Source organism: Protopterus annectens, chromosome 2.part2 (genome assembly GCF_019279795.1).
Source record: "Protopterus annectens isolate FY-2018-M chromosome 2.part2, PAN1.0, whole genome shotgun sequence".
In the NCBI taxonomy this organism is placed as follows: domain Eukaryota; kingdom Metazoa; phylum Chordata; order Ceratodontiformes; family Protopteridae; genus Protopterus; species Protopterus annectens.
In genome coordinates this window covers 31503435-31526117 of record NC_056730.1, presented here as the reverse complement: position 1 = coordinate 31526117, position 22683 = coordinate 31503435, and the positions used below count along the sequence as shown (strand labels likewise).

Below are 22683 nucleotides of genomic sequence, written 5' to 3'. Positions count from 1 at the left end.
CTTTCTGTAAGTGTTTCGGATGCCCTACTTAAAAATGCGGTAGCGCTATTCTCGCGGTTATTTGAAAGTTTGGTCGCACCTATTCCCAAAAGAATGTAATGCATGCATTTACTTTTCCATAGCTGTTTGTGGTGGAAATACTCCCTCCCTATGACATTTTGCTTATTTTCTCCACATTATGAAGGCCAGGAAGGACAGTGTTCCTCATTTTAGAGATGGGAAGGTTGAGAGGTATGATTGCCACTTGCATTTGTTTACCACTTCAGTTTCTTACAGAAAGTGTTAGCTTTTCTTTGACAATTTAAATTACTTTTTACAATTTTCAGAGCCTTAATACTAGCAACACATATGAGATTGCTGGTATTCAATGCGGATCGCAATTCCCATATTCATTTATTTAAACAGTTGCAGTGGTGCAGTTTTATTAATAATTCTAACACTAGAGTAAAAGAACTGGCAATGGAAAAACAAGGATAGTAGCAGATTGGGAGATATCTTTTCCTTTCGAAGTGTAAATAGTGTTGTATATAGAGTGGGTGAGTTTTAAAGTGAGATATGGTGCAAGTGGAAAGTGAGCAAAAATGTAATTAGTTACAAGGGACAACTGAAAAAAAATAACTTTGGTGGGAATAAAAAAGGAGCACAGAATAGTTAATTCAGAAGTGGGAAACTGAGGTTGACTGTAGGATTCTGGCATGTTTTGGCTAAATCTGGGGTAGCTCATATAATGAAACATAGGAAGTCATAAGGAAAGTCATTAAAGTTAGCACATAAGACAGTAAATGTAACTCACATGCTAAGAAAATAATGTTAACAGTAGAAGTAATATATCATTTAACACTTCAGTGTTCCGCAAATCATGTTTTAACTCTATTAACACAGAGGTTATTGGCTTAAATTAACCTGAGACTGGGAGTTGGCATTTTTACCTCACAAACACAAGGTACAGGATTTCATAGAATCATAGGTTACTAGGGCCTTTACAAGCCTAGCCATGTTTTACATTTGTTCCTTCACAGACCAGGAGAAATAGGCTGTATTAGCATGTGAATTTATGAACAGCACTGACTGACCCTATCCAAGAGGGACATATATGAACCCCCCGGGTGAATTTACATTTTCCCATCCAACTGTCCAAGTTACGCTTAAATAATCATTGAGGATCTCTGTTTAACTTGTTCTAGAGGAGTGCCAGCCTGTGGGAGACATATCTCTCTCTCCAGTAAGTCCTGTTTATGTTGCAGGCTAGGTTAAGGTCTCTAGGGCAAGTGAGTCTTGCCCCATAAGATTTGCAGATATGGAGTATTTCCATTAAGGCAGGGTCCAATACTGCTCTGTAGACCAGGTACAAGCTGCTCTAAGCAGTCTATACGATGCAGAGTATAGTGACTAAGCAGTCTATACGATGCAGAGTATAGTGACAGAGCCTTCAGGCTGTCTGTGTAGGTCACGTGATAAAGCCCTTGAATTTTCTTGGTTAGAAACCTCTGATGTCTCTCCAGCGGCTGCAGGTGTCTGGTGAGGTACATATAGAAGGGAGCATTGGTCTGATGAGGAATGAGTACAGAGGAGTTATAACATCCTCCTTTTTGGATGCTATTCCCTAGCTTATGAGATGGGCAACGTAGAAGGCCTTCCTCACCACTGTGGACAAATGATCGAAGTTAAAGCTGCTGTCAACCTGCGTTCCCAAGTCTCTTAATTCTGTAATTTGCTGGGACTTTACCTCTACCGAAGGGGATGATGACACTTTTTTTGTGTTATGTTTAAGTCCGTGGCTTTGGCACCAATCATTTGTTCCGTGTAAGCCCTTTTTGTAGTATGGTGACATTGTTTTGGGATTCAGTGATTGCACCTAGTTTGCAGTCATCAGCGGATATGGTAAGCCACAGGCCATCTATTTTTACCTGAACATCTGAAAAATAGATTGCAAACAGAAGTGGACCCAGCACAGATCCTTGTGGAACACCACTAATAACAGCTCTGCTGGTAGAGGTGGAATCCTGTACTTTTTACTGTATGCATTCTGTCTGTGAGCCAGTTGGCTACCCTTCTAATGACATATGCATTTATCCCCAGCTGGGTGGGTTTACTGATGATGCTTGTGTGGGGGATAGTGTCAAAGGCCTTGGCCAAGTTGAGATAGGCAGTATGTAATGTTTTACCTTCATCCAAAGCTTTGCTGACATTTTCAAAGAAGCTCACCAGGTTTAACAAGCATAATTTGCTTTTAACAAAGCCAGACTGGGTTGAGTAAAGAGTTTAAAGGTCTCCTATATTCTTGTTGAGGTCCATGATGATTCTTTCCATGGCATTACAGATAAGGCTGGTTATGCATATGGGCCTATAATTCCCAGGGTCAGTTGAGGGACCACCTTTATGCAAAGTGATCACAGTTGCAGTTTTCCATTTGGATGGTACAAAGCCAGTACTTAGACTGTGGTTGAAGAGAGTACCCAATGGTTCCACCATCTACTGTTTTAAACCATTTACTAAGCAGCCTGGGGTGTTGTTTGGTCCAATAGAGGCTATGTTTTTGGCCTTGGAGAGGGCAGTTATGACCTGTTCTTTGGAGATACTAGGTAGAGAATTGGTGAGAGGTATATTTTGGGGTATAATTAGTGGGGACAGTGGATTGAAGTTTTCGTTGAACCTGTCTGCTAACAGGTTGGACATTTTTGCAGGTTCCATGTGAGTGATACCTTCCACTACTAGTTCAGCGCAAATCTGCTCTTTCTCTTTAAGATTTTGTATGTAGCTATACAATGCATTGTGGTTGTGGGGTGTAATTTGGTTTCATAGTTAGCTTTGGATGACTTAAGATGTGTAATCTGATTAGTCAAGCTGTGGAGGGTGTCTTTCCTCTGCTGAGACCTTTTCTTCTTGTTCTTTGACAGCATTTTATTTGTCTTGTTGTATAATCTATTTATGCTGGTTGTCTACCTGGGTGGTTTATTTTTTATTTGAGGATTCTGATTTAATTCATTCAGGTACGGCTGAGTCTATACACTTGTTGTTGTTGTTTGTCTTTTGGCTTTTTCCCGGTAAGGGGTTGCCACAGCAGAACTCTGGTCCGCTAATGATTGGCAGTAGATTTTTTTTTTACAAAACGCCGAGGTGCCAGCTCAACGCCTAACCTTCAATGAAGGCACACCCAGTTACGCACGCATGTCTTTCGAATGCTACCCAACCGTGGGGAGGACATGCAGACTCTACACAGAAGGCACTCCCAAGCTACGCCGAGAATCGAACGGGAGAACCTCTTGCTGCGAGGTAACAATGCTACCGCTGTACCACCGCGGGATTGCACTGAGTCTATACACTTGTACAGGTGTTTATACAAGGCATTAGTGTACTCCTCAGTATGGGAGTCACTGCTGTTAGTGGTTTGAAACTATTTATGCCATCATGTCAAGGCTGTAGTTTGCTTTAGAGAAATTTTTTAAACTTTTTGCTCGGGGGTGGGGTTAGTTGTGATTACTTCGAATGAAACAGATCTGTGATTTGACCTAACCAGGGAGGGCCCCACACATGGGGTGGTGCAGCAAACTCCCATGTTGGTGAGCACTAGGTCAAGGATATTTGAGCCCCTTGTGGGCGTGCTGACTCTCTGTTCCTGAGCATTTGTGTTAACAAAGTCAAGGAACCTTAGAGCGAGCTTGTTAGTGCTCGTATATGTAGCCCAGTCGACGGAGGGTAGTTAAAGTCACCCATGACTAGGGTGTTTGGCTGTATTGTAAGTGACTCAAGTAGGTCCAGGTAGGTAGTGTGGTTACCTGGTTCATGGAGGGGGACCTACAGCTAATAATGATATGGAGGGGGTCTTTCCTACAATTAGCTGGACTTGGAGTAGCTCTAGAGAGTCATACTGTTTAACCAATCTTGAGGTGTATTTGTCTTTAATGAAGATGGATACACCTCCCCCCTTTGGTTCTTTCACATTCATTTTGTGATTTAAATATGTGGAAGACATTGTAGCCTTGTATGTCCAGAGAACTGTCTGCAGAATTGAAATATGTCTCTGATGCTGCACAGACATTTGTGTCTTCCAAAGTAAGCAGTGCTTCCAGTGAGTGCAGTTTCTGATTTAGACTCCTAGCATTAAGCAACATAACCTTGAATTTGTCTCTAGAAGATGTTTTATGTCAGGAATTTTGTTAGAACTGCCTAAAAAAGGCACAATGGGGGAGGCAAGTACCTTAGCCAGTAACCAAAAGCCAAGATGTGATAGGTGGAGACCATCTCCAACAAAGTAGCATGGTCTTGCGACCATGTCATTCCAGGTTGACAGATACTGGATCCCCCTGGATTGATACCAGAAGCCAATAGTTGAAGTCAATCATTTTTTTTTTGTAGTGAGGCATCATCCTGGGTGAAGACAGAATGCTGTTTAGGACTAGGGATGTACCTGCCTGGGACAAATAATCTGAGAGCTCGGTCCTGTCTCTCTTCATATAGTCCAGAGAGGTACATCTCAAATCATTTACTCCAACATGGATTATAACAGAGTCATAGCAGTACTTGTTGAGAGATTTGAGTGCATGCATGATTTGGTGGATCCTGGCAACCAACAGGCAGGTGACCGTGACCTTCTCCTTGTCCAGCTTGGTGAGTGAGACATCTGTGTGTCTCATTATGGAGTCACCTATGACCAAGACATTTGGTTTTGAGGGATTTTGCCTTAGGGGCTTGTTGGGTGAGACACTGATGTGTGTGTTTTTAATGTGTAATGGGTACTGTTGGGGCTGCATTGCATATGGATGGTTTGCATTTGGGAGGTCTCTGTTCTTTTGGTATACTTCTAGTGAGTACCTCCATGTATGTGTGTTTCGTTGTTGGTTTGTGGAAAATGTGGACTGTGCATGCTGTCAACCTGTTTGGTATCTGATTTGCAGTTTTGTGAGAGAGAGAGAGAGAGAGCATTGATTCCAGATTTAAAGTACAGATACATCTCTTACATATTGTATTAGTATGTTTTAAGAGCAATATTTAAAGTACAGATACATCTCTTACATATTCTATTAGTATGTTTTAAGAGTAATGGGCTCTCGGTATACATGAGGCAGTTGCTATATTGACTCAGGATGCCCATGTCCATCAGGCTGGTTGGAGAAATGTTGGGAAAGTGTCCATCCATTATGTCAGATTTGTTATGTAGTAAGAAGTGGGGAGAGGGCTAGATGGAACTGATTCTGCTGTGTGACTAGTAAAATCAACTAAACTATGGAGTTTTGGGAGTAGATGCCTGTGTAAATGACTAAAAAAATGCACCGCTGAATTGCTCTCCCAGCAGCAGTGATCAACTGTGTAGCTCACAGAGAAACAGGGAAGCCTAGGGTGACTCACAAGCAGCTATCCAGGGTAAAACTAACTTTCTAAGTCTTTGCTTCTATAATGGGAGTACTAACCCCTACTGCACTACGTGCAAACTTGGTACATAAATACAAGCCAAGTTAAGCAATTTTCAAACAAGATGGCCAATGGAAATGCTCAATACTGAGCCTTATTCCAACAATCCCCAACTAAGATGGGTCCTTGACTACATTCTTCTGCCACAAGGGTGCAGGGGGCCCTCAATGTAAGATGGTTAGTTTTAGTGCTTGGATAATGCCAAACAATCTACATTCAACAAATCTGAATCTAGCCTATGCTATAAAATACACAAGTAATAGAAAATACAGTAGTGCAGGAAAAACAGCCTCAAACATCAAACAGTTGAAATAGTGAAACAGCAAAAAACAGCTAAAAGTAGGTGGCAATTCAGTAATACACAGTTTAAAAGTGCAGTACAGGGAATACCTTTGAGGGAAAACTGGAGAAACTTAATTTCCCACAAGGACAGATTAGTACTTTCCTATGAACCTATGATGTATACAAAGGTTGTTTAACCATCATGTTATGTTAAAATATGTTACTGCACCTTGACGTCCCACTTTCTGTACGTTTATTTTGGCTACTGTACTTACAAATGCGGTAGCGCTATTCTCGCGGTTATTTGCAAGTTCGGTCGCACCTATTGCCAAAGGAATTCAATACCTATATTTACTTTTTCCATAGCTGTTTGTCTTGGAAAAACTCCCTCCCTATTAAATGTGTACTCCAATCGATTGTACATTGTTCACTCTTCCGGCCCAAATAAATTGCCATGATAAAGACTTGGGAGCTAATTTTCTGCCACAAGTTCCTAGATGCAGTTATTTTTATGACAAAGTGGAGCACACACATTGAATGGGTGTTTTTTTTTTTTGTCTTGCACAGAAAAAGTTGCTCCTGGAATTTCTCTAGATAGTAGCAGGTTAAGTATTTTTTTTTTTTATTCCTGACAAGGTCAAAACAGATAGTGGGTAGCAAAGGGTCTAGGGCTATTTGTAGATTAAATCATTGGTCCTCCTTTGAGTGTGATATTATAATGTTGGCATTGCAATACTAAGTGCAGTTGGATGAAGCAGGCTGGAATACAAGCTGTGACTGCTGATTTTGTGCAGCAAAACTACACACGTGTAGCCATAATTATTACTTTTTAACCTGATAGATGCTTTAGGTAGGCAGCAGGTATAGGGGATGTTTGTGGATTCTATTTGCTGTTGTAATTATGCCTTTGCCAAACTAATGTGTACTTGGATGAAGTAAGATGGAATTCAAGTTGTAATTCATAGGTTCATAGATTAGTACTAAGCTAACTGCCCTTGCGAGCCATTTTAAGCTTAGCTAATTATCCCTTGTGGGACTCAAACCTAGCACCTTGTGTTTGTAAGGCAAACACCTTAACCATTAGGCCACTACTGTTTATGTAAAAAATACATTGTGTTACCATTACTTATTTGTTGCTTTAACTTGGCAGGATAAATCCAGATACTGTGGATAGCACTGGGTGTTGGGGCTCTCTGCAGATGAAACATTGGCCCTGTTGCTTGCTCTTGTAATGATTACGTTGCTTTACTAATGTGCATTTGGGTCAAGCAAGCTGGAATACAGATTAAGACAGAAATACATTAATGCAACCACTTTTTTTATTTATCCCACAGGATGAAACCAGATACTGTGGGTAGACAGTTGACTTAGGTGCTTTCTTTAGATGAAACGACCAGCCCTGCTATTTGCTGCTCTAATTCTAACTTTGGAGGACTAATGTATATTTGGGTGAAGCAAACTGGAGTACAAGCTATGATTACTGCTTCTGTGAAACAATAACACATTAATGAGTTGTTAATGGGTATGAGGACTGTCTGTTGATGAAATGACTGACCATAGCTATTTGCTGTTATAATTCTGGTTTTGCAAGATTAATATGTATTTGGGTAAAGCAAGCAGGAATACAAGCTGTAATTACTGGTCTGTAAAATAATGTATTTTAATGCATTTTTTATGTTATGGTTATGAGGGCTGTTTATGATTGCAGTTATTGTCCCTGCTGTTTTGTAGCTGTAATTCTAGCTTTGCACGACTAAGGTGCGTTTGTGTCAAGTACGATGGAATACAAACTGTGACAATTGTTTAAATGAACAAAATACATTAACACAATTACACAATTATTATTATTTTTTTAATCTGACAGGGTCAAACCAGACACTGTGGGCAGACAATGAGTATGGGGGCTGTATGTGGATGAAACGATTGACCCACTCTTTGCTATTTTAATTCTAACTTTGCAGGACTAATATGTTTTGGGTAAACAAGCTTGAATACAAGCAGAGATTACATTACTGCATTTTTGCTTTGCAAAAACAATAATTGTTTTTTATCCTAGAATGGCTAAACCAGCTATTCTAGACAGGCAGTTGGCATTGAGGCTGTACGTGGATGAAATAACTGACCCAATGTTTATTTTTTGTAATTCTGGATTTGCAAAACTAATGTGTCTTTGGGTGAAGCAAGTTAGAAGACAAGCTATGACTCCTTTTTCTTTGAAACAAAAATATATTCATGAAAATGTTATTATTTTTAATCCTATCAGAGTCAAAGTAGATACTTTAGGTAGAATATAGGCATGGAGTTGGTCTGTGGATGAAAGTATTGTCCCTTTTGTTTTGTTGTTTTAATTCCGGCTTTGAAGGATAAAGTGTATTTGGATATAGCAAGCAGGAGTACAACCTGTCAGTACAATTTATGTGAAAAAATAGATTAATGTAACAGGACACTGTGGGTACGAAATAGGTATGGTGACTTTCCATGGATTAAATGACTGGCCCCTGGTGTTTGATGTTGTAATTCTAACTCTGAAGGACTGAGATGTATTTGAGTAAAACAAGCTGGAAGACAAGTAGACACTACTGTTTCTGTAAAATAAAACATACATTAATGCAATATTTTTTATACTACAAGGGTCAAACCAGGTACTTCAGGGAGGTAATGGGTATGGAGGCTGTTTGGCCCTGAACTGTTGGAAGACATGTTTGTGTTCTGCTGAAGAAAGCTTTTTGTATTACCGAGTGACCTACAGGTGGGCAAAAATTGAAGTCTTGAGCCTCAGTTGCCTGAGGTTCAACCTGCTGACAGTTGGAGTTCCTCCATAGGAATAACGGTCTGTGAGTTCTACTAGCAGTGATGACCTTTTTGAGGGATTTTCACTCGTCTTTGAGTTAGAGTGATCATTGAGTTGGTATATATAAGTTTGGGTATTATAGGGGTCTTTTGCCGCTCACAGCGATTATAGGGGTCTTTTGCCCCTCACCTCCACATCATAGGGAGTGGGGGGGGCTTTCCCCTGGCTTTTTTTGGCAAATACAGTTTGGGGATTCCAACCCTTAGTGTATTTAGTTTTGTCCTGTGATGCTGGAAGCATTACTTTTTGCACAAATTAAATGGAATCTTTACTGGTTCAGCCCAAAGTATGTGCTTTTGGTTTATATCTGATACTGCATGACATTAAAGTAGATATTATGTTATATTTCTGTGATATTTTACAGTGTTTGCATTTGTTTTCATAACAGCATATAACTGAACCGAGTTACTCATAGATTCATAGACTGTTACTAGGCTAATGACCCGGGGAGGGGCCTTTCTAAGCCTAGCCAAGTTTTCCCAAAATAATAATGATGTCCTGCATCCAAACAGGACATGGAGGGTCAGACATTTATAAGCTGCCTCTGTCTATAAGGGACATGGGTGCCAGGCCTGGTGTAAATTTCCTATCCCCCCATCCACTTGTCTAGGTTGTGCTTAAACTGGATAATAGACAAACTCAGCTTCACATGGATGGGAAGCCTGTTCCACAGGGGGCAGTGTCTAGGACACATCTGTCTCTCTAGCATGTTCTGTTTAAGTCACAGACAAAATTCAGGTTCCTAGACCTTACCTTTGTGGTACTCTTTGACTTACGAGTATGTATGAGATTTGTAAGTGTGGGGTTTGCGGATACCTTGTAAGCCAGGCATAGATCACCCCTCAGCAATCTTTAGGAGACTGAGTATAAGCCAGGCATAGATCACCCCTCAGCAATCTATATGAGGCTAAGTAGAGGGAAAGGGCTTTAAGGCATTCTGTCTGCATTTTTACATTTTTTTTCCCATAACATATAGTTCCTTAAGTCGCTGTGTGCGTGTGTGTGTGTGTGTGTGTGTGTGTGTGTGTTGTGTGTGTGTTTGTGTGGTTAGTTATTCACAGGCTTTGCATAAATTATTTACTTACAAAGTTGCTTGCATTTGCTGTGGTACTCACTGAGGTGGAATTGCCTTCACTGGGCTTCTTTGCTGGCCATCATAATGGATATGCATACTATGCCATTATGGGAGCAGTCTGTGATCTGCCATGAGTAACCAATAGCTGGCACTGTCTAAAGTTGCTGTATGCTGGGCAGGAGTCAACTACTTCCATTAACACAGCCAGAACACAACAATGTGAAAAAGAATATGTATTGCTGTCTTTTGATATGTGTTGTCAGAGCATCTTAAGGATCTTTCCACATCCCCTCCACACCCAGTGTTCCACTGATCTCTACCCCACACTGGTGTACTTTCCAGACTGCACCCTCCCATCTGCTAATTTCTTGATCTGCCAGTGATAGTCAGTTGACCAGACTGCGCCCCCTCCCCCCTTTGCAGATTCCTGGATCCGCCACTGATAGCAGTTTAGTGCTTTTGTCTAGGTAAAGTCTTTACCTAGACGGAAGTGCTAAACTGCTATCACTTGCTATTTTTGCTGCTTGTTGATTTTAATAAATCATTTGGTAGTAAAAACTGTGTTTGTTAGTTTGGCGTTGTTAAAGATGGAGGGGATGTTATTTACATGTGCTTTGTAATTTTCAATGTTGTGATACAAAGTTTCAGTGTTCTGAGTTTTCGATGTTATGAGTTTTAGATGTTTTGGGTTGTCGATGCTATGGTCTCAGTGTTTTGAGATTTGCCCTCAAACATCAAACAGTTGAAATAGTGAAACGGCAAAAAACAGCTAAAAGTAGGTGGCAATTCAGTAATACACAGTTTAAAAGTGCAGTACAGTGAATACCTTTGAGGGAAAACTGGAGAAACTTAATTTCCCACAAGGACAGATTAGTACTTGCCTATGAACCTATGATGTATACAAAGGTTGTTTAACCGTCATGTTATGTTAAAATATGTTACTGCACCTTGACGTCCCACTTTCTGTATGTTTTTTTGGCTACTGTACTTACAAATGCGGTAGCGCTATTCTCGCGGTTATTTGAAAGTTTGGTCGCACCTATTGCCAAAGCAATTCAATACCTATATTTACTTTTTCCATAGCTGTTTGTCTTGGAAAAACTCCCTCCCTATTAAATGTGTACTCCAACCGATTGTACATTGTTCACTCTTCCGGCCCAAATAAATTGCCATGATAAAGACTTGGGAGCTAATTTTCTGCCACAAGTTCCTAGATGCAGTTATTTTTATGACAAAGTGGAGCACACACATTGAATGGGTGTTTTTTTTTTTTTTTGTCTTGCACAGAAAAAGTTGCTCCTGCAATTTCTCTAGATAGTAGCAGGTTAAGTATTTTTTTTTTATTCCTGGCAAGGTCAAAACAGATAGTGGGTAGCAAAGGGTCTAGGGCTATTTGTAGATTAAATCACTGGTCCTCCTTTGAGTCTGATATTATAATGTTGGCATTGCAATACTAAGTGCAGTTGGATGAAGCAAGCTGGAATACAAGCTGTGACTGCTGATTTTGTGCAGCAAAACTACACACGTGTAGCCATAATTATTACTTTTTAACCTGATAGATGCTTTAGGTAGGCAGCAGGTATAGGGGATGTTTGTGGATGAAATTGTGGATTCTATTTGCTGTTGTAATTATGCCTTTACCAAACTAATGTGTACTTGGATGAAGTAAGATGGAATTCAAGTTGTAATTACAGTTTATGTAAAAAATACATTGTGTTACCATTACTTATTTGTTGCTTTAACTTGGCAGGGTAAATGCAGATACTGTGGATAGCACTGGGTTTTGGGGCTCTCTGTAGATGAAACATTGGCCCTGTTGCTTGCTCTTGTAATGATTACGTTGCTGTACTAATGTGCGTTTGGGTCAAGCAAGCTGGAATACAGATTAAGACAGAAATACATTAATGCAACCACTTTTTTTGTTTATCCTACAGGATGAAACCAGATACTGTGGGTAGACAGTTAACTTAGGTGCTTTCTTTAGATGAAATGACCAGCCCTGCTGTTTGCTGTCCTAATTCTAACTTTGGAGGACTAATGTATATTTGGGTGAAGCAAACTGGAGTACAAGCTATGATTACTGCTTCTGTGAAACAATAACACATTCATGAGTTGTTAATGGGTATGAGGACTGTCTGTTGATGAAATGACTGGCCCTAGCTATTTGCTGTTATAATTCTGGTTTTGCAAGATTAATATGTATTTGGGTGAAGCAAGCAGGAATACAAGCTGTAATTACTGGTCTGTAAAATAATGTATTTTAATGCATTTTTATGTCATGGTTATGAGGGCTGTTTATGATTGCAGTTATTGTTCCTGCTGTTTTGTAGCGGTAATTCTAGCTTTGCAAGACTAAGGTGCATTTGTGTCAAGTACGATGGAATACAAACTGTGACAATTGTTTATATGAACAAAATACATTAACACAATTACACAATTATTATTATTTTTTTAATCTGGCAGGGTCAAACCAGACACTGTGGACAGACAGTGAGTATGGGGGCTGTATGTGGATGAAATGGTTGACCCATTCTTTGCTGTTTTAATTCTAACTTTGCAGGACTAATGTGTTTTGGGTAAACAAGCTTGAATACAAGCTGAGATTACATTACTGCATTTTTGCTTTGCAAAAACAATAATTGTTTTTTTATCCTAGAATGGCTAAACCAGCTATTCTAGACAGGCAGTTGGCATTGAGGCTGTATGTGGATGAAATAACTGACCCAATATTTATTTTTTGTAATTCTGGATTTGCAAAACTAATGTGTCTTTGGGTGAAGCAAGTTAGAAGACAAGCTATGACTCCTTTTTCTTTGAAACAAAAATATATTAATGAAAATGTTATTATTTTTAATCCTATCAGAGTCAAAGTAGATACTTTAGGTAGAATATAGGCATGGAGTTGGTTTGTGGATGAAAGTATTGTCCCTTTTGTTTTGTTGTTTTAATTCCGGCTTTGAAGGATAAAGTGTATTTGGATATAGCAAGCAGGAGTACAACCTGTCAGTACAATTTATGTGAAAAAATAGATTAATGTAACAGGACACTGTGGGTAGGAAATAGGTATGGTGACTTTCCATGGATTAAATGACTGGCCCCTGGTGTTTGATGTTGTAATTCTAACGTTGAAGGACTGAGATGTATTTGAGTAAAACAAGCTGGAAGACAAGTAGACACTACTGTTTCTGTAAAATAAAACATACATTAATGCAATATTTTGTATACTACAAGGGTCAAACCAGGTACTTCAGGGAGGTAATGGGTATGGAGGCTGTTTGTTGACAAAAATGATTGGCCCTGAACTGTTGGAAGACATGTTTGTGTTCTGCTGAGGAAAGCTTTTTGTATTACTGAGTGGCCTACAGGTGGGCAAAAATTGAAGTCTTGAGCCTCAGTTGCCCGAGGTTCAACCTGCTGACAGTTGGAGTTCCTCTGTAGGAATAACCGTCTGTGAGTTCTACTAGCAGTGATGACCTTTTCTGAGGGATTTTCACTCGTCTTTGAGTTAGAGTGATCATTGAGTTGGTATATATAGGTTTGGGCATTATAGGGGTCTTTTGCCCCTCACCGCCATTATAGGGGTCTTTTGCCCCTCACCTCCACATCATAGGGTGTGGGGGCTTTCCCCTGGCTTTTTTTGGCAAATACAGTTTGGGGATTCCAACCCTTAGTGTATTTAGTTTTGTCCTGTGATGCTGGAAGCATTACTTTTTGCACAAATTAAATGGAATCTTTACTGATTCAGCCCAAAGTATGTGCTTTTGGTTTATATTTGATACTGCATGACATTAAAGTAGATATTATGTTATATTTCTGTGATATTTTACAGTGTTTGCATTTGTTTTCATAACAGCATATAACTGAACTGAGTTACTCATAAATTCATAGACTGTTACTAGGCTAATGACCCGGGGAGGGGCCTTTCTAAGCCTAGCCAAGTTTTCCCAAAATAATAATGATGTCCTGCATCCAAATAGGACATTGAGGGTCAGACATTTATAAGCTGCCTCTGTCTATAAGGGACATGGGTGCCAGGCCTGGTGTAAATTTCCTATCCCCCCATCCACTTGTCTAGGTTGTGCTTAAACTCAGCTTCACATGGATGGGAAGCCTGTTCCACAGGGGGCAGTGTCTAGGATACATCTGTCTCTCTAGCATGTTCTGTTTAAGTCACAGACACAATTCAGGTTCCTAGACCTTACCTTTGTGGTACTCTTTGACTTACGAGTATGTATGAGATTTGTAAGTGTGGGGTTTGCGGATACCTTGTAAGCCAGGCATAGATCACCCCTCAGCAATCTTTAGGAGACTGAGTATAAGCCAGGCATAGATCACCCCTCAGCAATCTATATGAGGCTAAGTAGAGGGAAAGGGCTTTAAGGCATTCTGTCTGCATTTTTACATTTTTTCCCCATAACATATAGTTCTTTAAGTTGCTGTGTGTGTGTGTGTGTGTGTGTGTGTGTGTGTGTGTGTGTGTGTGTGTGTGTGGTTAGTTATTCACAGGCTTTGCATAAATTATTTACTTACAAAGTTGCTTGCATTTGCTGTGGTACTCACTGAGGTGGAATCGCCTTCACTGGGCTTCTTTGCTGGCCATCATAATGGATATGCATACTATGCCATTATGGGAGCAGTCTGTGATCTGCCATGAGTAACCAATAGCTGGCACTGTCTAAAGTTGCTGTATGCTGGGCAGGAGTCACCTACTTCCACTAACACAGCCAGAACACAACAATGTGGAAAAGAATATGTATTGCTGTCTTTTGATATGTGTTGTCAGAGCATCTTAAGGATCTTTCCACATCCCCTCCACACCCAGTGTTCCACCGACCTCTACCCCACACTGGTGTACTTTCCAGACTGCACCCTCCCATCTGCTAATTTCTTGATCTGCCAGTGATAGTCAGTTGACCAGACTGTGCCCCCTCCCCCCTTTGCAGATTCCTGGATCCGCCACTGATAGCAGTTTAGTGCTTTTGTCTAGGTAAAGTCTTTACCTAGACAGAAGCGCTAAACTGCTATCACTTGCTATTTTTGCTGCTTGTTGATTTTAATAAATCATTTGGTAGTAAAAACTGTGTTTGTTAGTTTGGTGTTGTTAAAGATGGAGGGGATGTTATTTACATGTGCTTTGTAATTTTCGATGTTGTGATACAAAGTTTCAGTGTTCTGAGTTTTCGATGTTATGAGTTTTAGATGTTTTGGGTTGTCGATGCTATGGTCTCAGTGTTTTGAGATTTAATGTCATGAGATTTAGAAGTTTTGAAGAGGAACTATATATATATATATATATATATATATATATATATATATATATACATATATATATATATACATATATACATACACACATATATATGTATATATATATATATATATATATATATATATATATATATATATATATATATATATTCTCTATCTTCATTCATTTTAGCGCGTTATGAAGACTGGCTGCCACCATAGGTTGAAGTAAAACAGTTAACAAAATTTTAGAAATGGGATTACATCATCTGAAGAGCCACAAAAGTGGATAGGGACTGCTAGTCGGTAACTGCTGACATCTGATGTTCCACCAGCATGTTAAAACCATTTACGCAACGTGCACTTTCCGAATTAGTTATAGACTCTTGCACTAAAGTATTACGCAAAGAATAAGTAATCAAAAATATTTATCAATTATAATCACACTTCAAGGTGTGAATAATTCATCTTCTCAATACAAATCTTATAATGCAGATACTAAATATTTTAGGTGTTCCCTTTTGAACCAAGCTAAATGATTTGTTCTTTAGTATGCTTACTTGTTCTAACAAGTACTGCAAAATGACATTTATTTTGTAAATGTTCTCTCAGTACTATTTCTCCAGAGATTTGAAAATGTTTCTTCATGAAGCAAAATCTACGAAATCTAAACTCGTTATATGTACACTATCAATTTATCCATTTTGTAAAGTGCTTGTCATGGTGGGGGGTGCAGTCGTATCAAGCTCAAGCAGGTCAGTTTAGAATTTCCTATTCCAAACAACAATCTCTACGCTCATTCTGTGGGATGCCCTGGCATTCCAGGGCAAGGCCAAGAAATATAATCTCACCAGCATGTCCTGGGCCTGCCCCAGGTTATCCTCTACTGGGCTTTGCCTGGTATACATCTTGAGCTAGGCATTCAAGGGGACGTCCTCACTAGGTGCCCACACAATCTCAACTGACCCTTCAACCCAGTGAGTAGTGGCTTTGCTCCAAGACCCTTCCAGATTGCCAAGCTCCTTACTCTGTTAGGATCCCACAACCCTGCAAAGGAATCTTATTTCTGGCATCTGTATCTAAGATCTTCTCCTTTTGGTCATTATCCATACCTTGTGGTCACAGATGAGTATGGGGACAGAAACGACAGATAAACTGTATGCTTTGTCCTATGGTTCAGCCCTCACAGTCTGGTATAATGTCTGTAGTACTGCCATCACTGCACCCACATAACGGGCAGTTTCCCAATCCCCTCTACCCTTACCACGATTCCAAGACACTTAAACTTTCCCTTTTGGGTAGATGTTTCCTCTCACACCTTTCCTAAAGAGGACCAGGACTTATGAACAGCCATCACGCATGACCTTTTGTTTTTAAATAAATCAGTGTTACAGTCTTAACGAGGAACATTCATGCAAACTGCTCAAGTACAAATAAAATGACATTCAAGTTCAAATGATGTGTTGAAAACACATATCTCTACAGCCTCAGCAAATATCTACTAGGAGAAAAAAACAAAGGGAAGGCATTACCCTGGAAGGTGGAAGGTGGTAAGGTTATGTGTTTTTAATAAATGCTTTGAACTCTAATGTCATTTTATTTTGCCCTACTGTGTTATTTCATGAAGTAGAATTGCTCAAATATGTATATTTGCTTCAACACTGCAAGCAGGGAATTGTAATTCGATGCAACCAGGTCTGCCTCTCATGAATTTCCCCTATAAACAAGCACTGAAGAATCTTTAAAGCTAACATTGTGTATGCAATATAATTTAGTTGTCAGTATCACTGCAGCTATTGCTATGCTACCACTTCTATCAAGTACCTTACTAAAATAAAATCCACGAAACAAAACCACTTATTTACTATGAGCTACTAAAGACAATACAGAAAATAATCCAGTTTTACCAGTACTTACTACAAGATCCAGAGGTCAAAACAGACGAGCAGTAGGTAGCACAGCTTGTACAAAGTCATTATTACTATTAGTAGGAATACACCAGCTTGAATAATGGATGCACAGAGGTGCTGCTGACTAGGTCTCATTTGTGTCACAACACTATGAATGCTTCTGTACACCTGTCTATGGCCTGTCAATCAGAACTAAAAGGGACACCTACCAACTTCTGACACATCTGCCTGACAGAATGGGCTAACACTCCATAAAGAAGCATTTAATCACATCAGGGCAATATTCCAACTTGACTTTCATAAAGAAATTCTACACCAGATCCTTGCTGTAGCACTAACGGTCTAACAGCCTGTTCTAGCTGCTCTCAAAGGCAGATGCCATCATAAACCTGGATCCACACAATGTATAGGAACAGGTAATAACAAGGTGTGGGCTACAAAGCTGTATGAGTATTCTTACATTCCGATGCACACAGGTATTAAATTTGACCTCGTGCACTTTAGAAGGCACTAACTGTTTACAAAGGTAATGGGCACTCGTTACTGGAGCAATAAATATGGATTCTGTGATTACCTGTGTGTGAAAGGCAATGCATTCTGTGTTGGTTCAGCCCTTGGTTCTGAGTTTTGCATCACATCTGGGGTAGTTCTTTCATCGTCTGTTCCATTGATGCTCTCTGGTGTCAAGGGTGACTGTAAATCTCCTCCAGCAGATTCCTGATAAGCAAGAACAGTAAATCTCATCACTAAACATGAACAACATTCTGAAAAAATGTCCAACCTGGAGCAAAGATAAACATCTACAAAATATGTAGCAGTAGTAGTTATGGTGGTGGGAAGGCGTAATTGAGGGCACAATTAAGTATGTAAGGCAAAGATGCTAGCTGGAGGGCTGGACTTCATGCGTTTAGATTCACAAGCTGGATAGTGGGAAGGAGAGAAAGATGAGGGAGGGCTCATAGTCATATATGTAACGTACCCTGAAGCAGTCCCAGGCACATGCTATCATAATGCAAACACTCCATTTAAAGTTCACTGGTGTGTGTGTGTGTGTGTGTGTGTGTGTGTGTGTGTCGGGGGGGGGGTATGTTAGTTTTCTGCTGGAATTACAGTGCGTCTCCAGTCAAGTTCAGACCTGTTTTTTTAATGTGAAGTACTCTATCACATGATGTTTGAACCAAGACAGTGTTAAATACAAAGTCATCCATGGATTTTCAATGGACGCAGCTGCCATAGCACAACATTTTGTTAGCAAAGCTGGCACTCTGTGTTTCCTAAATAAGAGATAATTACTGCTAATGATAGGGTGATGACTTATCCTTCCTGGCATAAAGGAAGTAACTTGATCTGGACTGTGCCAATGTGGCTCAGAGCACACCATAGTTGTTTCGCCCTCAGGCAGATTTACATTCAAAGTCTATAATCAGAACAAGACGACACACACAGATATGTGCACACAAACACACAAAACCAAATAGGTTAAGGAGGAGTGAAAACGAAGGTGAGACAGAAAAGTAAACATTTTAGCAGATTTGCTCCTCCTATTTTCACAGCTGTTCAGATAGCAAAAAAAAAAAAGCTTCCAAAGCAATATGAAAGCAAACACAATTCTGTGTCTTGATCTGTATTCCTCTAGTATTACAACAGATCTGCTTGTCTTTATCTAGCCATAATCAGTAGTCCAGTTTGTTCCCAAGGCATCACTTCTGATAATGTCTAATTTCGCTGTCTATATGCTTGGTTCCACCCTTTTTGTGTGTCCTTGTCTGACACTCTAGCACTGATCTTTAAGATATACTCGACCATCTCATGCATATTTACAGTGCACTTGCCTGCTACTTAACTCAATGTTTTAGAAGCAGAGCTGCGGTTCTTAAACACAACCTACATGAAAGTTTAGTTGCACATTTTTTTAGATTTTTGACATGCAAAAATTATAACTCTTCAGCAAGACCAAGTAATGACTATTTGTCTTTATCAGTATCTCACCTTCACCATAGCATAATGAATCTTCCAGGAATAAATAGTTAAGAAAGTACAGTTGTGTACACTCACCATAAATGCAGATGTTCAAGTGTATTCATTGCTGCAGTCTGTACCTGCCTACAGCAATGCAGCTTGGCTTGTTTAACAAAAGCACACTAGGAAATAAAACTTTTTAAGAAGAAAGTATCACTACTACCTCCTTGCTGTTATACATAACTATTATTGGTTTCCAGTGCCAATGTGTCAGATTTTCCCAATGCTGGACATTGATTGGTGGATAGTGTAATAGCAGAAGCAAGGAAAACCATCCTCAGTAAATAAAAAAAAATAGTTTTTAACTCCCTCTCCATCCTACCTACTTTGACTGTTGTCACATCTTAAGATCAAACCAGTATACTAAAATGACATTGCAGCTACTCAGCTTTCTTGTGTGTGTGTGTGTGTGTGTGTGTGTGTGTGTGTGTGTGTGTGTGTGTTTGGGCAGGATGGTGTTTCACTGAATAATGTGTCTTCATCAAGAATCCAGGATACAAGATTTGGTCCTAACATCTGGTTTATTTCTGTTTGACGTTTGCATGTTCTCTGTGTTTCCTGACAGGTTTTGTCTGAGTACTCAGGTTTCCTGCCATCTCTCCAAAGGTCCAAAGGTTGCTGATGGGTTGGTTGATGTGAAAACAATGTTCATATAGTGCTTTGATTAACACTTGTTTTGACCAGACACATGTACATACCTACACTGTGTGTGCCCACGAGCGTGTGTGTGTGTGTGTGTGTGTGTGTGTGTGTGTGTGTGTGTGTGTGTGTACTTACATAGGCATGTACTCATGTTTAAAAAGCAACTTGTAGGCTAAAATGTGAGAGGTTAAAAGTGTAATATTCTAATCATAGTGGTGTAATTTAAAATATTGTCTCGTATACATTATCCAAAATATTACCCTATATCAGTTTTAAGAATTCACTGTGATCATTTATCTTAGCAGGGCTTACCAAATTCAAAGCTTGACAGCAGCAGAAACATATGTTTTCCAGAGTCTGGATATCTGCATAATTAGTGTTTCTTTTAATTACTGAAACTTTTAAGGTGTTGAAATTTGGATCTCTAGAAAGTTTTTTTCTTCTTGAGTATATGTTCTTTCTGTCCATGTCTGTCAATCATCAAACCGTTCTTCTCATGAATCTCAAGTTTATTCATTCTTGATGCAGGGGGGCGCTAATTGCACCAAGCAGGAACTGACTGGAGTGCGCCATCATCCAAGTAAGAGTTTGTACCCTCCTCATTCACCTGCTGCCAGAAGAGAAATGTCCTTATCCCAACAGCCTGCGTGCCTGATTTGATCACAGGAGTGAGGCCATCCATATTTCAGAATAGATCCCTATTGTCTTTAGGCTGGGGAGTTAACTTGCTACTGCCTCTCCTGTATGTACATTTTAACAAAGAACTGTAAACAGCTTTAAAATAAAAGGTAAAGGCTGCTACAGGTACAAAAGGTGTTCAGCACATCTTGTGCACACAATAACTGGCATTTTTTTAGGAATGTCTTGTCCCACCCCATGTATATTTTCTGTAAACAATCAAGAAATACCTGGAAGAAATGTTTCCGTTTTTAAAACTTGCAGGCATGAGTCACTTTAATAAAAAGTGAGTTATGGCAGTGAAGGCATTCATTTGCAGAGAATGCAAGGAAGTCACATGGTTGGTGTCTGTTCTTTTTTCATGCAACTGCATTATGTATACTAAAAAATTATATTTATTTTGCTGGGCTTATTTGGGACCAATTTTTGTATGTGATAAATATCCTATCAGCAGGTGCAGCTGACTTTGCCAAGTAGTCCAGAATCACAGAGTGCTATGTAATATATGAAAGTACAATATGTATACATGCCTGTGTGCGTGTGTGTAGTCAGAAGATAACTGTACATATTGCACACTGCAGAAGGTCATTATTTTCATTGTGTACTTTTGCTTGTGCTGAAGTACTTGTCAAACAGCACATTAATCGTTATCATGCTTTGTTTTTATTTTCCTCTATTACCAGCATTCAGTGTTATTTATTACTTCTTTTGAATGAACCTTTGTTGAAGCATACTGCTGGTAATGACTTTATTTTCTGTTCATTGGTAAATGAGACACCTGACGTTAAAGAGAAAGTTTGCATGAGTGTCCATCTAAAACTTCTGTAACTGGAGGAATTACTTTTTTTTTGAAAGGGCTAATGCCAGCTCAAAAGCTTGAGTAATTGTAAAATCCATGCCGGTCCAATAAAAGGTATTGCATCACTTTTGTTTTCCAATTTTTTTTATTCTGTTTTTCTTGGAGATGTCCATCAAAAGTTCTTAATGCTGTTATGTAACATCTGATTTTCTTCGTGTTTCACTCCTGCAGTCCTAACCATTGGGTTATCCATGCTGTGGTAGCCCTCAGCCAGTCCAAATACCAGAGTCATGGTTTTGTGTGTCGGCTCCTGTCGCTTGCTGGGTGACATCAGGTCGTCTGAGCTATAAAGGAGAGCAGGCAACGCCATTACCTCAGTTTTTCTTGCCTTAACCAACCAAAGAAGTCCAATTTTAATAATTATTAGTAGTTCTGGGGTCAGAGACCCCCACAGAAATGTGTGTCTCTTTAAGGAAAGCAGATATCAGGGGGAAGGAGAGAGGGAAAGCATGACTGCAGCAGTGAACACACTCGAATATCTGCATTTATGGCGAGTGTACACAACTGCACTATGTTCTTCATGTTTCACTGCTGCAGTCCTAATCATTGGGAAGATTCCCAAAGCTGAGGAGAAGGGTGGAAGGTTGATAGAAACTTAAGTTTAACTTGTCCAGTTATGAAGGCTACAGCAGAATCTCCAGTGTTTGATTAATAGAGAGCTCTTGTGCAACGGGATGCAAACAGCTGGTAGATGCAGCCCTTATTGGGAGGCTACATCTCATGCCATCATGGCCAGTCTGCATATTACTGGACATAATTAGCTGCCTTCCTCTTGTTTATGTGCCTCACCACTGTGGTTACCATGCTTTTATGAATGTCTGGTGGGTCAGTGTCACAGTCATCATCCATTTATGCTGATGTGTTGCTCCACCACTACACCAGCCCACCCGTCCTGGATCTACATGTTGGCAGTATGTGCCTTCAATCCACAGTGGCCATCTTCTAGGCTGTTTTTTTTTTTAGTCAGTAAATGCCATGGAGGCCATGACCCATGTACAGAAGAGACAACTTTGTATCAAAAATAGTTGAGAGTCACCCTGTTGCTTCTTGCCATAAAGTGACAGGATTTAGTGTGACACGATGTAAAGGAGTTGTTCTCAGAGGAGGGTGGTTGGGAATTCACACTGCAACTCATTCTTGGATGATCCTACTCAAACATCTACAGCTATGATAAGTTCTCCAACAAATGGATCACTGTTGCAATGGAGTTCATTATATAATGAGAATCAAACTTCCACAGCACTTCCCAAAACTGGAAAAGGGAATCATACATGCAGCGACCTCAGGTAGTCTCTCAGACAATGCCATGGAGAAAAACAGCTCAGAACCCCACAGCACTTCCCAAACCTGGAAAAGGGACTCAGACATGCAGCTACCTCAGGTAGTCTCTCAGACAATGCCATGGAGAACCACAGCTCAGAACCCCACAGCACTTCCCAAACCTGGAAAAGGGACTCAGACATGCAGCTACCTCCAGGTAGTCTCTCAGACAATGCCATGGAGAACCACAGCTCAGAACCCCACAGCACTTCCCAAACCTGGAAAAGGGACTCAGACATGCAGCTACCTCAGGTAGTCTCTCAGACAATGCCATGGAGAACCACAGCTCAGAACCCCACAGCACTTCCCAAACCTGGAAAAGGGACTCAGACATGCAGCTACCTCAGGTAGTCTCTCAGACAATGCCATGGAGAACCACAGCTCAGAACCC

The 22683-nt window shown here is 40.0% G+C and overlaps 1 protein-coding gene across 1 annotated transcript in view; it reads right to left on the bottom strand.

The window, feature by feature from the left end:
• HOMER1 (homer scaffold protein 1) overlaps positions 1-22683 on the bottom strand; it is an 859759-nt gene that overhangs the window by 668092 nt on the left and 168984 nt on the right. Inside the window, exon 3 of the mRNA XM_044063716.1 lies at positions 17349-17491. Coding sequence (XP_043919651.1) covers positions 17349-17491 — 143 coding nt within the window. The remainder of the gene's footprint in view (positions 1-17348; positions 17492-22683) is intronic.